This window comes from Artibeus jamaicensis, unplaced genomic scaffold (assembly GCF_021234435.1).
Source record: "Artibeus jamaicensis isolate MK-2021 breed Jamaican fruit bat unplaced genomic scaffold, CSHL_Jam_final contig_1015, whole genome shotgun sequence".
NCBI classification, from domain to species: Eukaryota; Metazoa; Chordata; class Mammalia; order Chiroptera; family Phyllostomidae; genus Artibeus; species Artibeus jamaicensis.
The window spans coordinates 15476568-15502969 of record NW_026521194.1 but is presented as its reverse complement, the minus strand read 5'-3'; the positions used below and the strand labels follow the sequence as shown (position 1 = coordinate 15502969).

At 38.8% G+C, this 26402-nt stretch overlaps 1 protein-coding gene across 3 annotated transcripts in view; it reads left to right on the top strand.

The window, feature by feature from the left end:
- UNC80 (unc-80 homolog, NALCN channel complex subunit) overlaps positions 1 to 26402 on the top strand; it is a 180608-nt gene that overhangs the window by 22266 nt on the left and 131940 nt on the right. For 2 of the 3 annotated variants that reach the window (XM_037166053.2, XM_037166054.2), the window contains exons 8-16: positions 6025 to 6286; positions 7349 to 7483; positions 9553 to 9769; positions 10432 to 10572; positions 11617 to 11885; positions 12933 to 13298; positions 18167 to 18313; positions 21965 to 22112; positions 24528 to 24676. In XM_037166053.2, coding sequence (XP_037021948.2) covers positions 6025 to 6286; positions 7349 to 7483; positions 9553 to 9769; positions 10432 to 10572; positions 11617 to 11885; positions 12933 to 13298; positions 18167 to 18313; positions 21965 to 22112; positions 24528 to 24676 — 1834 coding nt within the window. The remainder of the gene's footprint in view (positions 1 to 6024; positions 6287 to 7348; positions 7484 to 9552; positions 9770 to 10431; positions 10573 to 11616; positions 11886 to 12932; positions 13299 to 18166; positions 18314 to 21964; positions 22113 to 24527; positions 24677 to 26402) is intronic. The other variant, XM_037166055.2, reaches the window with a different exon arrangement.

Genomic DNA, 26402 nt, shown 5'->3' with positions numbered 1-26402 from the left:
CTTCATATCAATTATTGAGTATCCTCATATTCCTTCTTTACTAATTCTGTTCTACACAAATTCCAAAACCTTTTATTTAAGCGTAAGGAATTTCTCACCTGAAATACTATGCTTCTGTCTGACTTTAAAAAATGATTAAAAACAATATCAGGGTGAAATCTTGAGGTAACAGAATATTCAGGAGCTTATATAACTTACTTTTTCTCAACCATAGTAAGCATTGGAAATTTGCAAATATAAATATAAAGGGATTTTTTTCTTTGGTGAAGTTAAATGTTAATGCCCCAAACTGTTTTGCCTGTAAAGACAGTCAACTATAACATCCAACGTTTCTTCTTTGTGGAAGGACATTGTTTTTTCCATCTTAGTCACACTTAAACATTTTCATACATATATGCATGCTTTGACACATATATGCACACAGTTACCCACAGTACATGTATGTGTGAATTATATGTAAATTGGTGATAACTTTAGGAGAATGAATTAGGTTTTTTCCCTGCCTAGCTGCTGTGGCTGGTTGTCATGGAAATGATGCACAAGGTAGACCTTTCAGAAAATGCTAATGTTAACATAGCTTCGTTGGAGGAGTTCATGTATTAATCAGAAATGAAAAGAACTGTAATAACAAAGCAATGTAAATATCCTAGGGCTAAAAGCTATCTGATAGTACCAAACAATCCAATGTATCATCTCTTTTGCCCTGACCTTGACTGAACATAACTCTTCCTTGAACTATGAGATCAATGAACAGGTAGGCAGTTTGTTAAAATTAATGTGAGATTTCATCTTTAATTATTGTATGCACAGACTCAATTTCTGCTGCATTAAATACTACATGGGGTCAAGACTGATTTCCATGGTTTTCTGCCTCAGTAGATTACTTCCAAAGTGCTTTTCTGCCTTGGATGCCCTCTAAGAGTATGTCCAACCCTAAATAATAATAACCTGGTTTCCTAAAGCCACAGTTACCTGGAAAATAGATGAAAACAATTCTTACCTTTTCCAACAGCTTTTTTGGGGGTCATAATATGTTATTTATTCTACACATATAAAAAACTATATACTATTTATAGCATATGAAATTTTTAAAGGTGTATTTCCTTAACATATTTCTTTATATCCATGAGGTCATTAAGTAGGTATAAACATTAATTTTTTGCATATGTACTCTTTATTATTTTTACATATATACTTTAGAATAAAATTTTAATAAAATTTTCATGTTTTTTCTTTTCTACCAAATAACTTACAGAATTAAAGTATATTAGAGTTGGAAAGAACATTTCCACCATATCAGACAATAAACTGTCCCTATAACATCTTTGTTCAATTTTATAGATTTTTCTCTCACATTAGATGCTTGATTAACATGATCAAAAATGACTCTTATTGGTTACTTTGGTGAAACATTGACTACATCTGATAATGCTGTCATAAGTGAAATAAAAATATTTATTGATCATTTTTGTTTTTTATTGACTACTCACCCCAGTAAAGCTCATAACATGAGCCAAATAAATTAGTATTTGAATAACATTAAATAGTTATAAATATTTGCTACAGAATGCTCTTTTCAATTCACTGTTGTTTCAAATGAAGTCTCTTTAAATAGTAAGCAGTGGAAAAGTAAATTTACTTAAAATTTTTTATTACTGAAGTTATGGACATGTTTTTAGTGGAGCCTTGTACAGTGGAGCCTTGCTGACATGTGGCCCATCCCCACTGAACTGGTACCATCTGTTAGGAAGTAGTTAATGACTGTGGGACGCAACTGCACAGTTAGTAATTACTTCCACTAAAATAAGCTTTGTGTGTAGAGAAAGACATATAGACAGTTGGCACCCTTGGGGACAAAACTGTCAACATATTCCAGTTGGGGTTTCCATATAGAAATTGTGGATGTCAGCTTAAAGGTACATGCCCTGACCAGTGTGGCTCAGTTGGTTGGGCATCATCCTAAAAATCGAAAAAGGTCACTGGTTTGATTCCCAGTCAGGGAACTGACTAGGTGGCTGATTCAGTCAAGGTGTGGTCCCAGCTGAAGGCGAAGGCGCGAATGAATGATGTTTCTCTCTCTCTCTTTCTTATCCTCTCTAAAAATAAGCAAATAAAATCTTCTTTAGAAAGTACAAAGTCATGCATTATATGTTTCTCTAGGACAATTGTTCTCTAATCTTATTAAGAGCATTTAGTTTAATTTTCATTACCTGGAGGTGTTGTTTAAAATAAAGACGTTTATGGCTTCTTTTCCCAGCAATTCTGGTTAGTAAGCCTGTAATTGGCATTTCGAACAGCCTTGGTCCTCCTGTCTCCCTTGGAATTGTTACGAAAGTAGTCCATGGGCATCTCATTCATTATATGGAACACTGCTCCAGGGATTTGATATATTTTATGGAACTCTCTAATCTAAATTACTAACTAGAAATATTTGGGGACACTGTGGTACAGGGAAGAAAGTAAAGGGTAACGACAGCTAGTACAATGGAAGATAAATAATTCTGTTGAACTACTAATAATATCTGCTTTAATCACAGCAGCCTAGTCAAGAAAACAACAGTTTTCACAGGCTCTTATAATAAGTGAGATGATTGTCACACATACTGGAGGAACCTGAAATTACCCAGCGGGTAGCCAGCCAACCTCACACTTTGTGTTTTCTTTAAAAACCCAAGACTATATATATCGCTTTTAAAAAATCCTATTCTTCTAGAAAAGGATAGGTTGAGAGGAATTGGTTAGTTGATGCATTTTTTAATTTTATTGCATCTGTGGGGTGACATCTGTTACTAGAAGTATACAGGTTTCAGGTGTACGATTCTATAATACATGGTCTGTTGTTGTCTTGTGTGTTCACCACATCAAGTCTCCTTCCTTCACCATTTATCCTCCCTTTACCCTTTTCGTCTCCCTGCCCCCACTTTCCCTCTTGTGATCAACATACTGTTTTACCTTTCTATGAGTTTTTCTTTGCTTAGTCTCTTTATCTTAGTAACATATGATTTCACTTATAAGAGGAATCTAATGAGCAAAATAAACTAACAAACAAGATGGAAACAGACTCACAGATACAGAGAACAAATTGACTGCTCCTGCCCTGAAGGTGCTTCTGTTTTCATCACCATGAAGTTCTCTACTCCATGATTATAAAAAATTGGCCAGAATATTTTTCCAGAATTATTATGGTTTCATATGTTTGCATTTAAGTATTAATCTTTCTTGATTTTATTTGGGGACTATAGGTCTAATTAAACTTTTCTGAGGCGTAAGTCCGTTATGACAATATATATTGACAAATATATCTTCTCTGTTAATTTGATGCATGATCTTTTTTACATATTAAATTCTTATAAATATTTGAATCTTTTGTAGCTCCATATTTTATACCATTGAACTCTTGTTTATTTCCAAGTCAGTAGTACATTGGTTAAATAGTGTTGTGAAACACAGATAAATATCTGGCAATTTATACTCTTCATGCTCTTGTTTAAACCTCTCTTAATTATGCTCAAATTGTTATTCATCCATCCAGTTAAATTTTAGAACAGTTATGTTGATTTTAGAGATAAATCCCTTTGGAATTTTGGTTGGGGTTGTATGATCTTGTAATTTGTAGTAAGAAATATAAAATATATTTAGTCTTTGTGTCATTTCTATAAGAAACTGGAAAGGTCTTCTAAAACCCTTAGAATTTCCTAAGTTCCGAGAGTGAGAAAAAGTGCCTTCTGTTATGTTAATGAACCTTTGGAATGCACCTGAGGCTGGGGGCGGGTGTCCAGGATACCAAGGTTGTGATTAGAAGGCTGGGACTTTTAGTAATTTGCAGAATTTTTCAGGCTTGTGCAGAGTGGAGGAAGGGGAAAAAAAGCAATGAGGCTAGGACGATATCTAATGAGAAACATTTGTGTCTTGGTGTTGATGAGATGTGGTTGGAAGGGTAATCTATAGGATTTTCTGATGGATTGAAAGATGCTCTTTAGCTGATGTCCAAAGAGTATTCTAGCTCCCCAGGAAAGAGATGAACTCTACCATCGCATCCATGGGAACTTAGCTGATTATAGAAAGCTTCTCTTCCTCATGTGACTGCCAACTCAGTTAAATCATTAGTATTCTAGCGTCTTATGTGAGTGAATTTTAACATATCTAGTTTGCTACTTGTCAACTAAAATATTCAAGCATAACAGACTACAAAACATCATTGATATTCAAAACCACTGCGTACCTAGGCAGTTGCCCCTCAACAGGCCAGACAATGGCACTAATGGCAGCACTAATGGCAGTAGAGACAGGGAAATGCAACATGTACTTTAATAAGGAAGTTGAAACTATGAAAATGATTCACAGGGCACCGGATCTGGTCTGGGTTTGTGTATTTGAACTTTTTACTGCAACCCGCAGTGAAAAACACATTTTATTCATGTTAGGCAAAATGATTTCGGGTGTTAAGGTGACAAATGGCCATCTTAGGCAGGAAGCCAGTTCACCCTGTGGGGGTGGGTCCCCATCACCTGAAGAGAGTATTCTTACATAGCTAAGTGGGCCCATTGAATAGTTACCGTTTTGGATTACGCAGCTTTTAACAATCACGTAGAGCAGTGGCTACAAACAACCTGAGTTAGCACGGGCCACTTGGCCATATATACCCAGCCCCGTCCCTTTTTGGGTGTGGAGATCTATGATGTACCCATTTTGCTGCCACCCAGGAAGCTGCTTTTATCTGTAAGTCCTCTAATAAACTTGATGTTATTCTGGAGTTGTCAGCCTCTTTTTCCCATCTCTCAGCTGAAAATGAAAATTTTCCCAGGGACTTAGGATTCATGACAAAGACGTGAAGGGAAACAGAAGTTTCACTGACCACACAAATCCTCACTCCGTTTGGTGCATTCCGATGATTTTTATTCCAATTAACATTTTAATAGCAGTCATATCCTTTTGAATTAATCTCTTGAACCAATAATGGGTTATAACTTTCATTTAAAAAAATATGGGTTTGAGAAGTTTAGGAAAATTTTTTCATTCTAAGTGGCTGCTTAATTTTTTTGCTTAAACTTTTTATGTATGGGTAGCACCATTTGCTAGTTGGTAGCAGGATGCAAAAATTTTACTTTTGTATTATCTAACTTAGGAAGACATTATACTTCGCAGTTAAGTTTAGATTTAACATTACGTACTGGACCCCAGATGTCCTCAGTTTATAGTTTGTATTTGTTGTCTATCATTTTCACAGAACCATATGTTTCTCAAGGCAAGGAAGTTAATGCTACTTATTTCCATATCCCCTAAGATGATGTATTGTGCTGAGCAATTACTTAAAACTATTTTGTAGTACACTAAAATTGATGAGTTAAGGAATTAATATGTCGTATGTTTAAATTGAATAATAGAACTCCAGAACCATTATATCTCAATTTTTTGAGATTTGTAAATTAAGTAAATTGAGTAAATTTTGTAGATATGTAAATTGAGTTTTCAAAATGATTTCATTTTCCTTGTGGTATAACCTTTGTTTGTTTAGTACTTGCGGTGTCCTTGGCTTTTTAACATAATGTCACCATTGAAGTTAAAATAGCCCAATGAAGTACACAGATACATTCCCATTTCTATTGAGCTAAAGGTCAAACCTGATAGCTCATTTTAATAGTCATCGTGATCTGAGCCTCATCTGTGTCATAGGTTCTCATCACCGCCCCCCATCCAGATTACTCACCAACTATATCAATTACTTGTGATTTTCCCACCCTACCCCAATTCGTGGTGTTTTAGAAACTGTACCTTTGCAGGCATTATTCCCTCTCACTGGAATGCCATCCGCCTGGATAATTCCTGCCACTCTCCAGTGTCTCGTCTTGCAGGCAGTGTCTAGCAGAAGTGGAGTGAGGTCAGTCAGGAGGCTATTAGAGTGAACCAGGAGAAGACAAAGTGAATGAGTAAATGAACAGATGAAAAAAGCAGAGTGCTAAGCCATGTGCCTCCCCTTGGAATGTGGGACTGCCAGCATAATCATCTTTCTGCCTTTGGAAACAGGGTCTCTCTTGTGATACCTCCATGCCAAAGGTCCCGCTATGCCACCTACTTTGATGTTGCTGTTCTCCGCTGCCTACTCCAACCCCACTGGTCTGAGGAAGGCACGCAGTGGTCTCTGATGTACTATCTACAAAGGCTGCGACACATGTTGGAGGAGAAGCCAGAAAAGCCCCCAGAGCCAGATATTCCTCTCCTGCCCAGACCCAGGAGTAGCTCGATGGTCGCGGCAGCTCCCTCGCTGGTGAATACCCACAAAACCCAAGTAAGAGAAACTCCAACCATTGTCATTTGAATCCACAGCTTTGGTCATAACAGATTCCCTTTTTCTTCTGTGCATCTGGCTCTTACTTATTCCAGCACTGACTGTTTGGTCCAGGGTTACTGTGATGTTGTTGTCCTTTCCCTTCCATCAATTTACCATTCAGAAGAGTGTTATCTGAATCCCTTTTGCATCGGTAATCTAGAGTAAGCCTCCGTTGATCCGGAATAATGGAAAATCGGGTCTTTGATAATCAAAGCACTGCTTAATGGAGAGTTCTTGCATATCATCTGTTGATTACTGATATCGTAAAATGTGCGACACTAGAGTTTTAATGATTATGATTTAACCTCTTTTGCATCACTCAAAAGTATTTATTGCCTCAGTGTCATCATTAGGAATAGGCGTTTTTGATATATACTCTTGCTGTTTATTATATATGACTGTATATTGATGTGACGACATCCTCTGAAAACCACTTTTTGATAAACCAACGTCATTATATCAGCTTGAACACTCTTTCTGCCCCTCTTGGTCATCTATGCCACGTGTTGAATACGCAGAGGGAGACGTGATTAGTGGTGTGTTCCAGCTGTTTGGGTTTACTTAGATGTAAATTGACTGTGTCTGAAAACCGTCTGCACATTCTGAAAATAAACAGGAGCAATGTAATATCAGACGGTAAAGGAAATATAGTCTGTTTTAGTAGGAGTTTATTCTGTCTAAAGGAAACATCTCCTTTGGTGAATCATTGAATGGAAAGCCACATTTTTAAAAAAAGAGAAAATGATACCTATCTTATCCCTGTTTTCTTAGCTTTCCTTAATCTGGAGCTTCATGGTCTTGCTGTTGAAAACTCCAAACAGAGGTTATAATTAATATAAATTTATCTCCTCAGTAGCAGGACTTGGATTCTAAAAGTCTGGATATATAAGTCTGGATATAAATATTTTATATGTATCAACACAGTAGGCATATTTCTATTAAAATATGGCATCTCAGTATTCCTTTGGATATAAAGCCCTAAGTCCTCATTTACTATGTCTGCCTTTGTTGTCTATTAAGGATCTCACCATGAAGTGTAATGAAGAGGAAAAATCTCTCAGTCCTGAGGCCTTTTCCAAGGTTTCACTGACTAATCTGCGTAGGTCTGCAGTTCCAGATCTTTCTTCAGACCTTGGCATGAACATTTTTAAGAAGGTGAGTAGAGCCACATAAGCTTTTAATATTTTAGTAATAAAAAAATTACTGGGCATAAGGCATGAGGTGCTTCTGATTGTGCTGCAATGTGGGGAGGTAAAGGGACCTCGGGGAACAGAAGTCGGCTCCCAGCTATAACGCTGGCTTGCAGCTTCACATCTGTGTGCCTTGTACAAGTCCCTCCGTGCACGGCATGCCGCCCATTCTAAATGGTGCCGCAAAGCTCAGTGCTGACGACGTGCTTTCAGTGGCATGGTGGCGGGGGTGGTTGTGATAGCAATGATGGTAATGCACATTTGTGTGGTTCATCTCATTTTATCGAGTACTTGATAGAAATGGTTCTCATTCAGTCCAGTGAGATCCTTATTTTCCCCATCTTGCACAGAAGAAACCAGGTCTTGCTGCAGTTCTCAGAGTGGTGGGATTATCATGGAACATTTATTCCTGAGGTCATCTCTGCTTTAAAGGCAACAAAACAATGAGGCTTTGTTAATTAAGTGAAAAAAAATCCTTATAATAGACCACTAGTTTTACTACTGCTACAGCTTCCCCTTTTGACTAAGTCACAGTTTAAGTGTAAATTCCCATTCAACGAACATTTACTGAGCATCTGCAAGGAGTTAGAACCCTACAGGTGGGATATTACAGGCGGTATCTTTAGTGTAAAGGAATAAAAGCCTACACTTGAGAGTCAGTTGATCAGGGTTCAAATTTCAGCTTTGCCACTGTCATCCTGTGTGATTTTGGCCAAATGATAATGTATCAGTTTTCTAAATGGTATATCTGGTTTACAAAACCATATGTCAGTTTTTTCACCTGTAAAATGTTTACATATTACATTTACTTCAATAGATTATGAGGATTAAGTGAGATGTTGCATGTGAAGTCCTTACTGTTACTGGCATTTAGTTAAGTACTCTATAAATGTACAGAGGGAGAGGGAGAGTACTCTATAAAAGACAGAGGGAGAGACCAAGTCTTAACAGACTTTAGGTAGTTTGTGAGAGGTGGAGCCAAAACTCAAAGTGAGGTCATCTAATAGAATATTAGGTCATGCTCCAGTGAATCTGCCACTCCATGTCTCTTTTTATCAGTATACGGATCTAATCAAATAGAAAATATATGCAGAATAAGATAGGTATGGTGGCTTCATTTTCTATTTTTCAAAATTATTATCTTGATGAAAAACTCAATATATTATTGACTTATCTGTGAGCTCAAAGTATTGCCAAGGAAGCAGCCATGTCTGTCTTCATTGACATGCAATGGTCATAGTTTTTCTAGAAATGTCTATCATTGTAGGAAAAAAGAAGTTTTCAATACTGATCACACATGAGTACCTCTGGGAATCTTTTAAAAATTCGAGTGCTCAGGCTTGACTCCAGAATTGCTGAAGGTTAGGCCCAGACATTAGATATTTTAAAAGCTTCTTAAACAATTCTAAACTCTCATTTATATGAGATCTTGAACTTGACCAGCAGCCGTAATGGGTTTGTACCAATGCACGCTCTGCATCTTCTTTCACTCTCCTTATGAATAGCAGTACATATTTGAAGTTTTCTGGCAGAAACCATTGGTCTCAATCTTTAAAAATGGAACAGAAAATACTGGCTCGTCCGATCAAGATTCTGACTCAGGGACTCTGCTCTAACTCGGTGGCTTTCCAATTTTACCACATCAGAATCGCCAGCAAGGTTTATTTAACACATGTTGCTGCGCCTCACCTGAGTTTCTGATCCAGTTTGTCTGGGTTGAACCTGCAAATCTGCATTTCTAACAGTTTTCCAGGTGACCCTGATGTGGCTGGTCCAAGGACCACACTTAGAGAACCATTCCTCTAACCCAACCCAGCAATAAGACCCAGGGCAACATTTTACCTTTTGCTTCATTTCTTTCTCTCTTTAAACACATCGTGGAGATTTCTCTCATCTCTACTTATTGGTACTCAGTGGCTTTCTGAGTCTCCTTTTCCTAGAACATTTCCTGTGTTTTAAGGCAGGTCATGGAGCCTTTTGGGAAGCAAACTAGAACCTCTCCTTTGCCCTGTGCCTTCCCCTTCACCCTCACAGTTCAAGAGCCGCAAAGAAGACCGAGAGAGGAAAGGCTCCATCCCGCTGCACCACCCGGGGAAGAGGCGGCCTCGGAGAATGGGGGTGCCGTTCCTGCTGCACGAGGACCACCTGGATGTGTCCCCCACCCGCAGCACCTTCTCCTTCGGAAGTTTCTCTGGACTTGGAGAAGACAGGCGAGGCATTGAAAAAGGAGGCTGGCAAACCACCATTTTAGGTGACCACAAGGACCTTCCAAAGTAGGGCACAGCTTGAGTGACCTGTTTAAGAATCTGTATCTAGGGCTTTTGGGCAAATCTGGATCTTCTTTGACTAGTTTAGGCAAAAAAAATTGGGCCCAAAAGTGAGATTCTTAGTGCAAAATAGTGTTGTGTCTTCACAGCCAAAGAAATGTATGAAATGGAATTAATTATTGAAGACTTATATAATGAGACAGGTAATGGCCCTATTTATTAAATATTCTGGATGCGGAAACATAGCCTTAGAGGGTCATGTGCATTGGCTTTCATTGTGAATCCAAAGACACAATTGATTTAACTTGGACGCTAAAAAAGAAAGAGTAATGAAATATATCTTTTTTCTTTCTGGATGACATATTAAGGAAGGCCAGCTTAAATTTAAGAGCTGACAGCTAGCCGGGGCCCAACAGATGGTTTCTGACATTTGACTTAGATTGGGGCTGACCTTGTCGTAAGCAACTTCATCCATCATCTTGACCCAGAGTATGCCCAAGGAAAGTTCAAGCCCTGCTATTTGGCTGTATCTCAGAAGCTCCCAAATATGCCCTCTCACTCCTCTCCCCTCAAAAGACAAAACCAAGACCGAGCATCTTGCAGATTTTAACCCCACCGCTTCTTGTGGTACTGTCGTCTGTCTCAGGGAAATTTACCCGGCGGGGCAGTTCTGACGCAGCCACTGAGATGGAGAGCTTGAGTGGCCGCCACTCTCACTCACACCACACCCTGGTGAGCGACCTGCCCGACCACTCCAACAGCCACGGGGAAAACACCCTCAAGGAAGGTGGGTCGGAGGCGGCACCTGCAGGCGGGAGTTCAGGTTCCTTTTCCTGTTTCCTGTTTTTACTCCATGTTCCACTTTCATTGTCATCAAACTCCTTGTGCTTTCTGAAACCATGCATTCATGTGCCTGTGTATTGTTTGGTAGTAGCCTTTTAGGCCATGCTTAAAATTTCATTAGCAGCAAGGGCTATTGGACAGCACAGTATGAAGCCCATTATGTCCCAGAGGGAAAGCAAGGGCAAGCCCTTCACTGTTTTCAAAGATCGTAGACCCACAGGGCTAGATGAGACTTGGAGGGCAGCTAGATTTGGGACTTCATTCCCCTCTATCATGTCCCTCTGTAGGGTTTGCCCACCTTAGCAGGAGGGAAGTCACTGCCTTCTAAAGTCACAATTCCTTTTCCAGACAGCTTCCACTTCAGATAAATGCATTCTGTGCTTTATTTGAGCAAACATGTGTCTCTTGGTGAAATCCGAGAGGGGTTCTTAATCTGTGCTCTTAACCTATGACCATAAGTTAGTCCCTCTTTTCCCTAGCCTGTATTCCAAACATTTGATGACATGTATTAGTGACCATTACAGGTTTATGTCCATTACTCTAAAGAAAAGGAGAAAAAAGAGTAATTGTTTGTCATTGCTTGAATGTACTAGGTAAAACCAAATATTTAAACAGCCACAGACTTGTAGGGAAATACTTCAACTAGTTTTACTATATTAATAAGTTATGTCATTTAACAGTGGGTAAAATCCACCTATTAGACATAAACTAAATTCTAGCCTGGGTCTTAAGGAAGCTAGCTGGAATTCACATTTTTCTATAACCATTATTTTTCATTATTTATCAGATCTTCATTTCATGGCCATAACACCTGCAGCAGTTCTGTGGGAATTGAGAACAGCTCTGGGACTATCAATCAAGCAATCTGTAAAGCTACAGCTGTGATTGTGGTCACATTTTTCTTACAATTTAAATAATGGTATAAGTATCTAATGTGATGTTTCCGATTAATGTGGAGAAAACTAAGACATTGCTCTCCTTTTATTAGTGAGATCCCAGATCTCCACCATCACTGTTGCAACTTTCAATACCACACTGGCGTCGTTCAATGTCGGCTACGCAGACTTTTTCAACGAGCATATGAGGAAGCTCTGCAACCAGGTGCCTATCCCAGAGATGCCACACGAGCCCCTGGCCTGTGCGAACCTGCCTCGCAGCCTCACGGACTCTTGCATAAACTACAGCTACTTGGAGGACACAGACCACATTGATGGGACCAATAACTTTGTTCACAAGAATGGCATGCTTGATCTCTCAGTAAGGAGCAAGAGTTTTTCTTACCAAAGCTTGGAGGATAGTGACTCTTTGGTTCAGTTTATACTGTGTTGTGTGAATTGAGCGTATCAGTGCTTTAGAAATAGTGGGCCTTAAAATGAAAAGCCACCCATATAAAAAATTTCACAAATGTGTTAACCTTCTTAGATGCACCTTCCCTTTTTTTTGAGAACTTTACATTAGATTTGAATATTTTAACCCCAAACATTAGTGAATCCTGAACACACATATATAAATACACCCAAGTGTGAGTGTTTTTGCTAAGTCTCTTTTTGTATAATGAGAGTAAAAAAATTCTCAAGTTTATTTTCTTTTGTTATAAAAGCAACATGACTATAAACCTTCTGTGTAGCAAGGGAAAATGAACAAAAGTTCAATAAAAAGATTAAACTTGCATTCTAAAGGATGCTTGTCTTGATTATAGTTATTAGCAAATGAAAAGGTTGTTATATTTTACAATTATACTTCACAAAAATTTTTATTTCACATTAGGGAATCTGGCTCAGCATGTAACTTAAAATATTAAAAGTAAATAGAACTTAATTTAAAAATGCAAATATTTTGTGTTTAACATTGAAGGGTAAATAATGATACAATTGTGAATGTGCAAAAGGCAGTCATTTTTTCTTTATCCATTATTTAAGAGGTCAAAATGCAGAGTATTAAAATACTTTGACTTAAAAAGCAATTGAACATGTTTCCATTCTGGCAAATAGTTACCCTCCTATTAATTTATTGTGTTTCATTATCCCTATTAACTGTCTATAGCATGGAGAGTTTGGGAATACTTAAATGAGATAATACATACATGCATTTTTAATTTTTTGTGTGTTTTATATTCTATATTAAGCACATAAATAAGGTCTCAAACTAACTTGGATAGAAACATCTGAAAAATTATCTGAATTATTTATACTCGAGTTCGTAGAACATCCTAAAGAAAATCGATTAAACAGAATAACTGATCTATGTAGGAAGAGATAATCTAAGTAACTTAATCACTTTCTGTTTATTTTTGTCTTCTCCTAGGTGGTTCTGAAGGCTGTTTATCTTGTCCTTAACCATGACATCAGTTCTCGCATCTGTGATGTGGCACTAAACATTGTCGAATGCTTGCTTCAACTTGGTGTGGTGCCCTGTGTAGAAAAGAACAGAAAGAAGAGTGAAAACAAGGAAAATGATACTGTGGAAAAAAGACCAAGTGAGGGAACTTTCCAGTTCAAAGGAGTATCTGGAAGTTCCTGTGGCTTTGGGGGCCCTTCAGTTAGTGGAGCTGGAGATGGAGGAGGAGAAGAAGGAGGAGGTGGAGGTGGAGGAGGAGGAGGAGGTGATGGAGGAGGAGGTGGAGGAGGTGGAGGCGGCCCTTATGAGAAGAATGATAAGAACCAAGAAAAGGTATGAGTGAAAACTACCTTCTGTGTCCTCATGAATGTTGCCCCTAATTCCTTTCTAATGTGTGCTTCTCAGAAATTTGTCGACTCAGAACAACAGCTAGTCACTAGAGCAAGAAACTGGTAAGTCTAGAAATCTTGTCATTACGTCTTTAGCAGGCACTAGTGGAAAGAAATGAACCTGTACTCTGAATGCAAAGACCATTGCCATCCAAGCAATGTTAGGCCTAATTCCCTGGTCATGCTATTTCTGCAGGAGAACATTTCCTATAAATTACATTGCCATAATTCTCAGTCTGCCACCAAGGATAGCCTCTTTCTCAAGACTTTCAGGGACTGCCCTAATTGAGCAGTGTTATAGTCTTCTCTGGCTGCCATAACAATATCATAGATTGGATGACTTAAGCAGCATAGATTTATTTCTCGCAGTTCTGGAGGCTGGGAAGTCCAAGATCAAGGTGCAAAGTACGTATGCTTCGTTCTGAGGTCTCTCCTCTTGGTTTGTAGGTGGCTGCCATCTTGCTGTGTGCTCACATGTCCTCTTTTTTTCTGCACAGAAAGAGGGAGTGCAAGCTTTTGTTTCTTTTCTTATGACACTAATTCCATTGGACCAGGGCCCCACTCTCATGACCTCATCTAACCCTAACTACTTCCCAAAGGCCGCATCTCCAAATCCAGTTACGCTGGGGGGTTAGGGCTTCAACATCTGAATTTGGGGGAGATATCGACATTCAGTTTATAACACACAGTTTTATTTTTCCTCAAGATAGAATCTTTCTGTTCATGTAGTGAATACATTTTTGGAGCCATCAACTTCAATCAGGAAAAAGAAGGGGAAAACTTTTGTTGGGTTAGTTGGCACTTGTATTGGCAGTAGTGTGGAAAGCTAGCCTTGTTTTCTCATATCTCAGTCATCACATTCCAGTGTCTTTAGCTTTCTTATTATTGATTGTTCCTTAATTTAATTCCCTTGGCCCTCAAGCACTTGGATTATGATCTCTTACTTAACATCAGGAATTAGTTTTCTCCTTTAAGTTAGTTTGTATGAAAGAATTACCATAGCTTAAATTCATATAACATACTGATTTCAGTTTGGGGTTTTAGTGAAAAATGCTGTTAAGAAATTGCAGTCAACAACAGATTTGAAGATCTAACAGATGACATATTAAGTCAAGTGTTTATAAGTGTAAGATTACACTGTGCAGAGTTCTCCCATCTGCATATTGTCTAATCTATGAATTGTCAATTTTTTTCTTAAAGGTTATCTGGTATTTATACCTGAAGAGGTGTTACAATGCTCCTTTGTCTTTTATAGTTTTTTTCTCCACCTCTTTCCAGTCCCACTGGATGCATGATTAATGTGCACTTGTCCTCTGTGTTTCTTCATCTGATTGTTTACTTTTATCTTCTTAACATTCTTGGAATCTGATTCTATACTTCTGCCCTAATATTCTTGGGTTTCTAAACTTTTTCCTCAGGTTCATCCTGGTATAGTCATATATATATTGTTTTCCAATCCAAATTGTATCTTCTGATACTTAAGATTCTCCACTTCTTAGCTCCTTATACATCACTGGTGACAATTTGAGCATCCTCAGATTTTATTTTAGATGAAAATCACCTAAATGATGGTAGAGGTCACAAGGGGTTTTATATTGGACCCTAAAATTGAAGGGATCATTCCGTCAGCAATTATGTGAGAATTAGCAGCCAAACATAATCTCTAAGGACCAAATTTATAAACACAGCAAACAATGAGATTCTTACTAAACTTACTTTAGTAAGTTTAGATTCCTACTAAATTGGATACTAAAGTATCTATTTTTACCTATCTATCTAGGCTGGCCACTAAAAGAGATGATAGATGGCAGTATGTCCATTATAATTTTGAAGTGGAAAAACAAGAAGGAGACTTGAGAAATTTTTATAAGCTTTTATCAGTAAAATATAGATATTCCCACTAAATTGATAAGAGCTTTGCTATATACCCTAAGGGTATCTGAGATTCATTATTAGTATTATGTTTTTGTTTCTATATATACTTTTTACCCAATTAGTATTTCCATCTAATTTCTGTTGAAGAGCTGCCAAGTCTCTTGCCTATTTAAAAATCTGGATATTATACTAGATACCTGATAATATATGTTATTTTGACCAAAGTTATGACTTTGGGTTAGTATAGGAATTTTTAAATAACATTATGTGGTCAAAAACAGCCACCAAGGTATGTGTTCTATACTAAGTTCTACAAAATAGTATTCTTTGCAGTACAAATAATTTAGGAAGTAAAACCTGACTGTAGGTCAAGTCTATTGTATTTGTGATTCACGCAGTTCTGTTATTCCCCAAACCCATCTGTTATTTTCAGTAAAATCAGAGGGTTTATCTAATTTTGCAACTGAGTAAATACCAGAAGCATGGGGAATTGATTAATTCAGAAAGAAAATCTGATTTCTTTGTTTGCCACTGACTAGTATGAGAGCTTGAAATGCTATTTAATATCTGTCCTGATCTTGACCTGTAGCTGGATACATCTTTCTGAATGTCATCTGTGAGAGAAACCTAAAACCCAATGTCATAGGAAAGTCTAACAAAATACAAACCCAAATAGATATTTACAAAGAGCTTTTGCAGCTAGGATTTTATTTTAAAGAACATGTAGTAATTCAAAAATGTATGTTAATCCGTCTTCCAAATCAACCCTTGTCCAAGGTGACCTTTTCTGAGCACTGCTGCCTCTGGCTGTGTGTGCACTATAGAGAGGCTGGGCTCAGGGGGTTGGTCCGTCAGGACTGCAGTCTGGTCCAAGCTTTGCTCACTGAGCTGTTTACCCAGAGGCTGCACCCACTAAGAAGGCTCACCCATCCCTGAGTCATCCACCCAGAGGAATACTTTTCTAATTTATACAAAGTTACACCAAAGGATAGCAGTGCCCCATACCTAGTAATGATAATTAACATTTGTTTTGCTAGTATTATGTGCCTTACACGTTTTGATTCATTTAATTATCACAACTCTATGAGACACCTATTATCATAATTCCCATTTTGTAGGGCACAGAGTGGTTACATAGCTTGCCCAAGGTTATGGAGCTAAGATTTAAATCCAAACTGAAACACTCCTGAATTGGTATATATACATATAAGAGTGAATGAATGAATGAATGTATGAACAGATAGATGCCTATTGACAAGTTTGAATCTTCCACTTAGAACCAGCTGAGCTGTAGAGTTCTCAGTAAACATACTCTGTCATGGAGATATGTGTGCAGAAGTTTTCCTGAAGCATCATCTCAGGATCAATATCTGTCAGGTGTAAAGGAAACAAGATGGAGCAAAGGGAGAAGTTGAACTGCAATGTGGTTGTAATAGAGACCTTAGCCCATTGCCACACAGGAAGCTTTGGATCTGGGATGGCTCCTCAAAGTAGTCCCCAAGTGAAGTAAGAGATCCCACCTTTGTACTCCCCATCTCTTTATTCCCTTGAGTATCCATTGAAAACAAACTGCTTTCAGAATGAGAGCATAACCTTGGGTGAGGCAGCTTGCTCTAGCTAAGGGCAGTGCCCAGAGAGGAACTAAACTCAGAGCCATGAGCTATCAACACTTCCAGCAGCTCAGAGAATGACTGCTTCAGTCCTAAAAGGGGCATCTCTGGGGTCTAGCACTGTACCACTCCATCAGCCTACAGATTAGAAAAGTAGGACCAACTACATAACATTGGGGAAGAGAGAGTCTACCATATTCTGACATATGCAGCCTAGGTAACCCCCTCACCCTTTCACACCCTACCCACATCTGAGTATGCATGTAACCCCAAAGTTTATGTATAAACCTGATGATGTGACTATGGGAGAGCCCTTCACAATTTCAAAGGCAATTCTTATTTAAAATTTAATTTGTACTGCACAGACAACCAATGGAGTAGGAAGGGAAGCTACTAGGATACTCAGTTCACAGGTCAGAAACTGAAACACAAAGAGATGAGTTAGTTTATTGAACACGATGTGCAATTAGGGAACAGGAGACGGAATCTCAAGTCCAAGGTGCAGTGTCAACAGCAGACAGTAGCTAGAAGGGCTAAGGAAGATAGAAACCGCCCGAAGATAGTAGCACTCCCGTGCTGGGATCTGTGTCATTCCTTTGCAACAGCTTCCCGATGTTTCTTTGGAAATAAAGGAAGGAAACTCATTTTTGTGGACACTGTCTTACAGAAGCTTTCTCTTGCCCCATTTAATCCGTCAACAACAAGGATTAGATGGGGCAAGAGAAAAGATGGTAGTTCTCATAATTCATGCAGGAAGGCTTCCTATTTAGCTTCAAAAGAAAAATCAAGATGCATATTTACTAATTTCTTAATATTTTCACTATGGTGAAAGTATAAAATTAGAAAAAATTTTAAATGTCAGTGTTTGTCATGTGATTTCTAAGTTCTAAACAGATCAGTGCCAGAAATTTAGCAATAATTCTTGCCTGGGGGTAATATCAGAAGCCTACTAATGATGAGAGCTTCTAGGAAAACGTACTTGCCTTCATTACTAAGAATCCCCACTGTCTCTCCCTAACAGTTTTTCTGATAGTCTGTCAAGGATACAAAGCATATCTTTTAATAAAGAAGTCTCCATTCATATCCGTTAGCCCTACAGGGTATGCAAAATGCACAGATGTTTTTATTTCTTTTAAATAAATCACGTCCTAAGTTTTAGAAAAATTCGCATGCTTGTTGAACCCTTGATGATTCTACTTTCCAAGTTGTAGGTGCTCACTGTGAGACAAATTAACACGGTTTAATCATAAAATAAGATCTTAGTAGTAAAAGGACCTTAGTGACTGAGTAAACAGACTTCTCTTTCTCCCTTGTTCGTGGGTACTAGGAAGAAAGCACACCAGTAAGCAACCATAGGCTAGCTCTCACCATGCTCATCAAGATAGTGAAGTCTTTGGGATGTGCCTATGGTTGTGGAGAAGGACACCGAGGGCTCTCTGGAGATCGCCTGAGACACCAGGTATTCCGAGAGAATGTAAGAGAATTAAAGTAGATTCCATTTCCTCTCCCTCATCCCTCCAATTTGGGAATGAGTCCTTTGACAATGAGGGTCAGTGTTTCCTAAAGAATACTGAATTTCATGTGGGTGATTAATGCTGTCTTGGGGTGGGAGGATTCCCACAAGATATCTCTAGACATCTAAAACCCAGACCCAGGAAAGCATAATTGGGACAACATTTCTGCTTCCTGCAGAGGACAGGCCAACTCCCAGTTGGTGAAAGGGTGTGTAATTGGAATATGTCAATTGTGGTTTGAAAGAACTTTGCAATGATGAATACATTTAGCAAGCTTCCAATGGTCTATGACAAATGACTTTTTAATCACATTCCTGGGTACTAGAAAAGCATATTTTGCATTAAAGAAAGGAATCAAAGTTTGGGACTCAATTTGTTGTTCTGACTAGATACGGAACTTGGCCCTTATTGGGACAAAACAGGACTGTAAAAGTAGCCAGTCATGTTCTGGCTGCTTTGTTTGAGAATGAACCTTGACTTCTAACTGTGTGAGATCAAATGCCTTTGAACTATGTGAAACTTGAAACTCTGCATTTGGGCTTGCAAAGCCTAATTCTGTGATGGAAGTGGTCTCATGCCCACTCGTTTTCACTTGCCTCTGCGGATTGTTACTTTTCCCTTCTTGTTGGAGCAACGACCCATCTCCACACCAAGTCTGGGCGGGGACTGTTGTCTCATACGTGCATTTGAATGGAAGTCCTAAGAAAATATTTACCAAAAATAAGGGTTTGGTGCAAATTTGAGTCCAGGAAGCCATTTGGCATATCATGGCAGAGTTTTAGGATCATGTCAAAATCTAATGCCAGTCTGTTTTTCCTTGGTATTAGGTTTTGTTGTGAAATGATCACATAGTATCAGCATGCATGTTGTTTGCTCATCCTTTGTCTGCCTATCTATCCATCTATGCATAGTGTTTCTTTCATATTCAATTATGTTGTATACATTAGCTTATTAATCTATATGGGGGTATATTCCACAGTAATTAACTTCTAAATTATGAAACTTGGGAACTTTGACCAAGATCTAGATTTTGAGGCCAAAATTAAATCAAAGTAATAATAAGGCATTAAACAGCTGACTTTGCCTTCCCCATCTTCACCTGAACACATGTGATTTTTTATTCTACCACAGTATGAATAAAGCCTTCATGCTGAAACCACCTTACTCATCACACAGAAGACCAATTCCATGAAATGAAACACTAAAATATAATGTCATGCTTTAGTTGGAGGCATAAACTGGCCTCCAGAACCTGTCTTTCTAAACTTGGAGAAAGTAGAGCTAGTTGGGTCGGAAGCCATTCGAGAGGCTGTTGTTACTTCTTAGTCCACTCTCCAAGAGTTCCGAGTATAATTTCCTATCAGGATGTATAGTCGGTGTTCCACCTGCCTTCTCAGCTTTGCTAACTCACCTGGCAACAACCCCATGATCTCATAGACCAGTTGAATATTCATTATGGGGATTATATGTGCTTAGCCGTGCTCAGTAAACACGTTGTTCATTCTTCAAGAGATGTAAGTTTGGGAATTTTTCCCTGGGAATGTCTAATTAAGGAGCTCCTACCCTTTGCAACAGCATGGATGGAACTGGAAAGCATTATGCTGAGTGAAATAAGCCAGGCGGTGAAAGACAAATACCATATGATCTCACCTTTAACAGGAACCTAAACAACAAAACAAACAAGCAAGCAAAATATAACCAGAGACACTCAAATAGAGAACAGGCTGACAGTGACCAGAGGGGAGAGGGGAGGGAATTTCAGGGGAAAAGGGGAAGGATTTACAGGAACTAGTATAAAGGACACATGGACATCTAAGGGGTTTGGAAATGGGAGGGAGGTGGGGAACACTTGGGGGGTGGGCTAGGAGGGGAGTAAAAGACAGAAAACTGTACTTGAACAATAAATAAATAAATAAAATTTAAAAAGAAGCTAGTTATTTCTAGATTTCTAACACATTGAATTTTCAGAAGGTACTTAACTTTTAAAACATTAAGATTATGTCTTAGCTCTACCAGATGGAGTCCTCTATAATTTTTTTTAAAAGAAAGAGAAACTCATTGTAATGATATTTATCAAAGTGCCTAGCAATTCCAGCATGTGCTTCCTAGATTAATCTGATCATTAACTGGTGCTCCTAAATTATTGCAAGGGATTTCACCTTTGGCAGGTTTTATATCTCTTGGAGAAGTTTAAACTATTCATTTAGAATCAAACCAGTAAAGGTTTGATATTCTGATTTTTGCTTAAACTTCTCATTGAACTCATTTAGATATTCTAACAGTCTCTAACTAGCTTTGAAAGTATGCCATTTTAGCTATATTTTATAGAAAAGATAGGATAATTTGGACTTTGGGACTTTCCAACCCAGCATTTTAAAGTGCTTTGTGATTATTGTAATGAAGATTTTCACAAATTGTTTATGGAATGATAATTAAATATTTCTTCAGGCAGAACATATTTTATCTAAGTGCTCTGCAAGTTTCATTTTATAGTAAGCAACATTTATTTTGTAAGAAAAAAAATGAGCTTGCTTGAGATCTAGCAACCAGTAACTTCCCTGAAATGAAATCCCGAATTTCCCAATGACCTAGGACCTAGTGAAGGATGAATGAAAAAAGTCAATCCACCCGATGTTGTGATACAGGGAGAGATGGTACAAGGTCACAGCATGAAGTCTTGCTAATTTATAGTTTCATCCTTTTAGAAGCTTGCTTTTCCCTCTCAGAATTTCTGAGAATCTTTCTCTGGGCCTTGATTTGTCAAAATGGTGATATGACTGAAATATTTTCTTCAGTGATACTCCTCTCACTAAAGGAGGTCAAGAGACCCTTTTGGGGTCCCGAGTAGTGCAAGCGCATTCCTGCTCTGGCCTTCTGCAGCTAATGACAGCGGCTTTTTTGTTGTTGTTCTGATGGTGGGGATTACCACCATTTTCTCTGCTAGATGGCAAAATTGTTTGCGAGATCCTATGAAATAGAACCTTGAGTAGCTGGGCCTGGCCAGTGGTCACTTGTTTTTCTTGTACATCAGGCCAACTTTAATCTAAATACCACACTTTCATATTCAAATGCAAAGATGTAACTAAACAAACTAGACTTGCCTTTACTATGAGCCTCTTTAACGTTTCAAGGATCTCTCCCTTTTGGCCACATAAGAGGACAGTGGATTCCCACTACCTCCTTCCCTTTTACTCCCCTCCATTAAATCTGCTTCAGTTCAAAGTAGCTGAGCCTGGGAGTGGATGCTCCTTCTCATTTTTCTAAACTGGGATTGCCACCCTATCACCTACCTAAATTTTACTTTGAGCTATTTTCAATGAGACCTTAAAATCTGGATCTTGATGAAAATACTGAACTCCCTCTGGCACCGGTGTTAGACCTTAGCTTTGGTTTTTCCCTGGAGCAGCCGTTCTCAAAGTAAAGGACTTGGACTGCTCAGCCTGTCTCTGCCCACTTCTTACTGAGACAAGAGAGGCTGGCCATGCTGGCCAGCACCAGCCGGCGGGAATGGGTAGAAGCCATTGCATTCTGAAGGCTTCTGTCTTGGGCTAACGCTATCCTTGGCTTAAGCTGGTACCTGTGACTTTTTCACTTTTCTCCCTTCATTGCAGGCCCAGAACTGCCTCACTAAGCTGTACAAGCTAGATAAGATGCAGTTCCGCCAAACCATGAGGGACTATGTGAACAAGGACTCCCTCAATAATGTAGTGGACTTCTTGCATGCTTTGCTAGGATTTTGTATGGAGCCAGTCACTGACAGTAAGTAAAGCTTACTTTCTCCCAAGTCCAAGTTCTGGGAGAAATCACTGTGAGGTGAAGCAGATAGCATTTCAGAGGATAGATAAATTTCTGGGGATAGAATGTAGAAAAAGAGATGTGTGTGTGTGTATGTTTGTGTGTGTGTGTGTGTGTGATAGGGTATAAACAAGAGAAGCTTGTGCATCATCTCTAATGACATATTTGGATGCTTTCTCAGGACAACTTCTCTCAACAAATGGGAATTTGGTAAAGCTGTGGCATCCTCACCATTAGTCCCTCCACCCTTTCCCTACCATTCCTCTTTCTCACGTGACCTGCTGTGTGACAACTGAGGCAGATATCAAGAAACAAGGGCACATAATCACAGATAGTCATAAGAAATGAAAAAGTAAGCAAAATATAACCAGAGACATTGGAATTAAGAACAATCTGACAGTAACCAGAGGGGAGGAGGGAGGAGATAATGGGGAGAAGGGGAGGAGGGTTTTCAGGAACATCTCTAAAGAATACATGGACAAAACCAAGGGGGGTGGGAGCAAGGGAGGGAGGTAGGTTTGGCTGGGGTATGGGGGTGAGGAATGGTGGGGAGTAAACACAGACAACTGTACTTGAACAACAATAAAATAATTTTTTAAAGTAAAAAAAAGTCAATGAATAAAATGTAAAAGCAATAATTAAAAAATAGAGAAAAAAGAAATGAATACCTGTTAAGTGCTAGCCACAGAGCTGGGAGCTTTTATTCACAAAACAAAACAGACAAGGAAAGTGTAGATATAAACATAGCAGTAACAAATTTGATATATACATATATGCACACATACATACTGATTTTTTAAAAGGCAGAATAGATCTATAGACAGCTCTACAATATTTTATTTATATATTAGCTTTGTGGCTTTAAGAAAAGTTATAGGGGAAGACCAACTGCATCTACAATAAACCAAATGCCTTTAATATCACTTGACTGCAAATGCAGTAATGAAATGCAAGTGATGTGTGAAGCCTGAGTTGAGCAAAATACACATTTTAATCAGAGCCTGGGAAGAAATAGTTTCTTGGTATAGGCTTTTGTTGTTTATATACAAGTGTATTATATACACTTGTAGTAGTAGTAGTAGCTGATCAATTTATAGTGAAGATCTATTTGATGGATTTTGAAGAAGTTTTCAGTTTGTATCCCAGGTTTTACTGCTTGGATATCATATTCAAAGAAAATATTGCTCCTCTGTAGAACCCCTGGAGTCATGTATGTTATCAAAGCTGTTTTAAGCCAAGTGCATTACAAACTAGAGAGAGAGAGAGAGAGAGAGAGAAAAGAAAGTGTGGGAATCATGGTTAAGAATGCAAGAAAAATCTCGATAATAAGCTATATAAACTGTAAGCATAGACTAGTCCATTTCTTTCTAATGTAAAATCTAGGGATTGTCCCTTGTCAGCTGACACAGAAAGTTACAGAGTGATACTAAATTGTATGAGTTTAGGGTGATGAATTCCTGCTGAGATTCTTGAGAAATGGACGTGGCTCACAGCGAATGAGCCAGCCAGACACATGGGCCCCTGTCTGGTCAGCCTTGGAGCCACACACCTGGCCCCTACAGCCCACAGTCCACGGGTGGCTTGCAAGCAAGCCCTGGGGAATCTTCTGACAAGCCCCCAAAATACCTGATGTGTCCCCTACAAGAAGTCCATGGATACATGAAAAAGTGGCATAAAATGCCACAGAGGGTATGTGGCCTTAGTTCACTGGCATTTCACATGTGAATGAATTAGAAAGAGGAAGCTCTGAGAGATTGTAGATCTTTCTTCTCTGTATGTCCAGAGTCTCTGGAAACAAGGAGCTGCTGGAATTCCTTTGCAGCTCTGGGCAGGGCTCAGTCTCCTTTCCGTTCCAGTGCCTGCAAGAATACCTCTCCAGGCCCCTCCTGGGCCCTTCCCTCTGCCTGCCCAGCTTACCTGGTTGGCCCCCTTCCTCTCTACCTCTGGTAAACCTAGCAATATCCACCAAGAACCATGATTCCTCACCACCAAAAAGACTGAATCAAATACATTTTTCTCCAATGAGGGATCCTTTAGTAAATCATTTTTTTTAAGTACCAATCATTTTTGATTACCAATTTAAAAACTACTCTAGGTCTAAAAGTATTTCTTAGGGTCAACAGTTGATTCTCTTTTCTTGGCTAAGATTGATCAATTACAAGTGTTCCACAAAGCGATGGAATATGGCACAATAAAGACTCTGAAGGAGACTGTGAGTTGCTCATCTCCAAGTCTGTGGAAAGGTCATTAAACCAAGGGCATCTTTAATCTTCTGTTTCCGTATTCCATGTAGCCCTTTATTCCTTTCTGAGTGCCAAGTGCTTCTTCAAACCGTTTAGCTTAGAGAAATTGCCTTTAATTCATGACTTTGAATTCCAGACAAGGCTGGTTTTGGAAATAACTTCACCACAGTGGACAACAAATCCACAGCCCAAAATGTGGAAGGCATTATCGTCAGTGCCATGTTTAAGTCCCTCATCACACGCTGCGCTTCGACCACACATGAACTGCACAGCCCTGAGAATCTGGTGAGAAGCTCACCCTTTCTTCCCACAGGAGTTCCCTGTCTCTGCTCGGAGAAAAGTTCTCATGTCATGGGCCATGGGAAAGAGAAGTTGAAGTCTAAAAGTTTGCACTTTAAAGTTAAAATATCTGTTTTTTCAACATTACCAGTAACTCATGGTGGAGTAGCAGCAGGTCACCTCTTCTCCTTGTTACTCTTTCTCTGAACTGCAAATTGACTTCTCTTCCTCTTCTGTCTCAGAGGTTTCATGGTGGTTCCTATAATAGTTGCAAAGTACTTTTGAGTCTTTGAGAAAGAAGGTGCTGGAGCTCAGCATGTTAGATCATGAAATATTAAAGAATGTTTTACCAAGCATCTTTTGAAACCATACTTACTTTAAAAATTAATGCAAATATGCTGCTGAAATTGTTTTCTCTTTTAATAGAAGGCTGTAATCTTTTAGCTACCCTTCATAAATGACTGTGTTAATTAAACCACTGAAGCCACAAGTAGAGAAAGCTAGACTGTCAAAGATTAGTTCTTAATGCTGCCAAGGAGATTGTGGTTTGGGATACTGAACTGTACATCGGGGCTGACACACGTGATGTCAGGAGGAGGATTCAGGTCTCTCTGGGGAGTAGAGAAATATTTGTCTATCTTACCGATTTGTTAGCTACTCCTGTGCAGAAGTCAGTCTGTTGATACACATGGACACTATCTGATAAACCAAGGAAGTCATTTGGAGCTATTCTAAACAATTGAAACTATTCACTTATCTCGAGATAAACAGAGTAAAAACCCAAACCAAGGGGAATTTAATTTTATTGGTTGTCAAAGCCACCCCAGCAATGTTTTTGGAGCTTGAGGGTCACATGGATGCCACCCATGCATTCGCTTTGGTCAAAGAAAGAAATAATGTAACAAGCTGATTATAATATATGTGACAATTTATAAAGCTTTAGTGTATAAACTCGTGTATAGAAGAAATACTGTATTTCTTCATTTTCTTCAAATCATCTTCAGTTGGACTTTGAACTTCTATACCACCAGAATGGCCAGAAGTTGAACATCAGTCATTGTTGAGTTTTCCCTCTTCACAGAGGGCTGCAAGTCTTAGTCAGGACCTAAGGTCTGGGCACTCTGGAAAGTCTGGAACCCTTGCTCTTTGGGGCCTTGCCCCTTTCATGGAGAAGCTGCCAGAGAGCAGAGTGAGTGCACAGGCTCTTGCTGCCCATAGGACCTAAAAAAGGACACTGTCTCTGTGTTTTTCTTAGTGGCTGTTCCTTCTGCTTCCCTAAAGATCATAGGCGTGATTGTCCCAATGATCATAGGTTTTGAAACCCAAGGCTATCAAGGTCAGTGTTTTTAGGCTTCTGTGTTCTGATTTATCTTGAACCTTCCCTAAGACCCCCCAAAAATACAACTGCCTTTTTAAAGAAGCAAGGGAAAGGGGGAATTACTGAGCACAAAATTTAATATCTCTCCCTTTCAAAAGTCCTGCATATATCTTTAAATATTAAATTATCAATACATTGGTTTTAGTAGCCCTGCATCAGTTTAATCTCACAATCAAGTTCACATTCCAATGGGCTGTAACATACATGCTGTATGTTAAATCTATCCAGCAAAATATCAGGCTCCTTGAATATCATCAAGCTCTGTCAGAAGTGTATAGAGGACTTAACAGTTTTACCACGATGCAGAAAATTTGGTGAAGCTGAACAAGAACTGAAATCTCTAGTATAAACAAA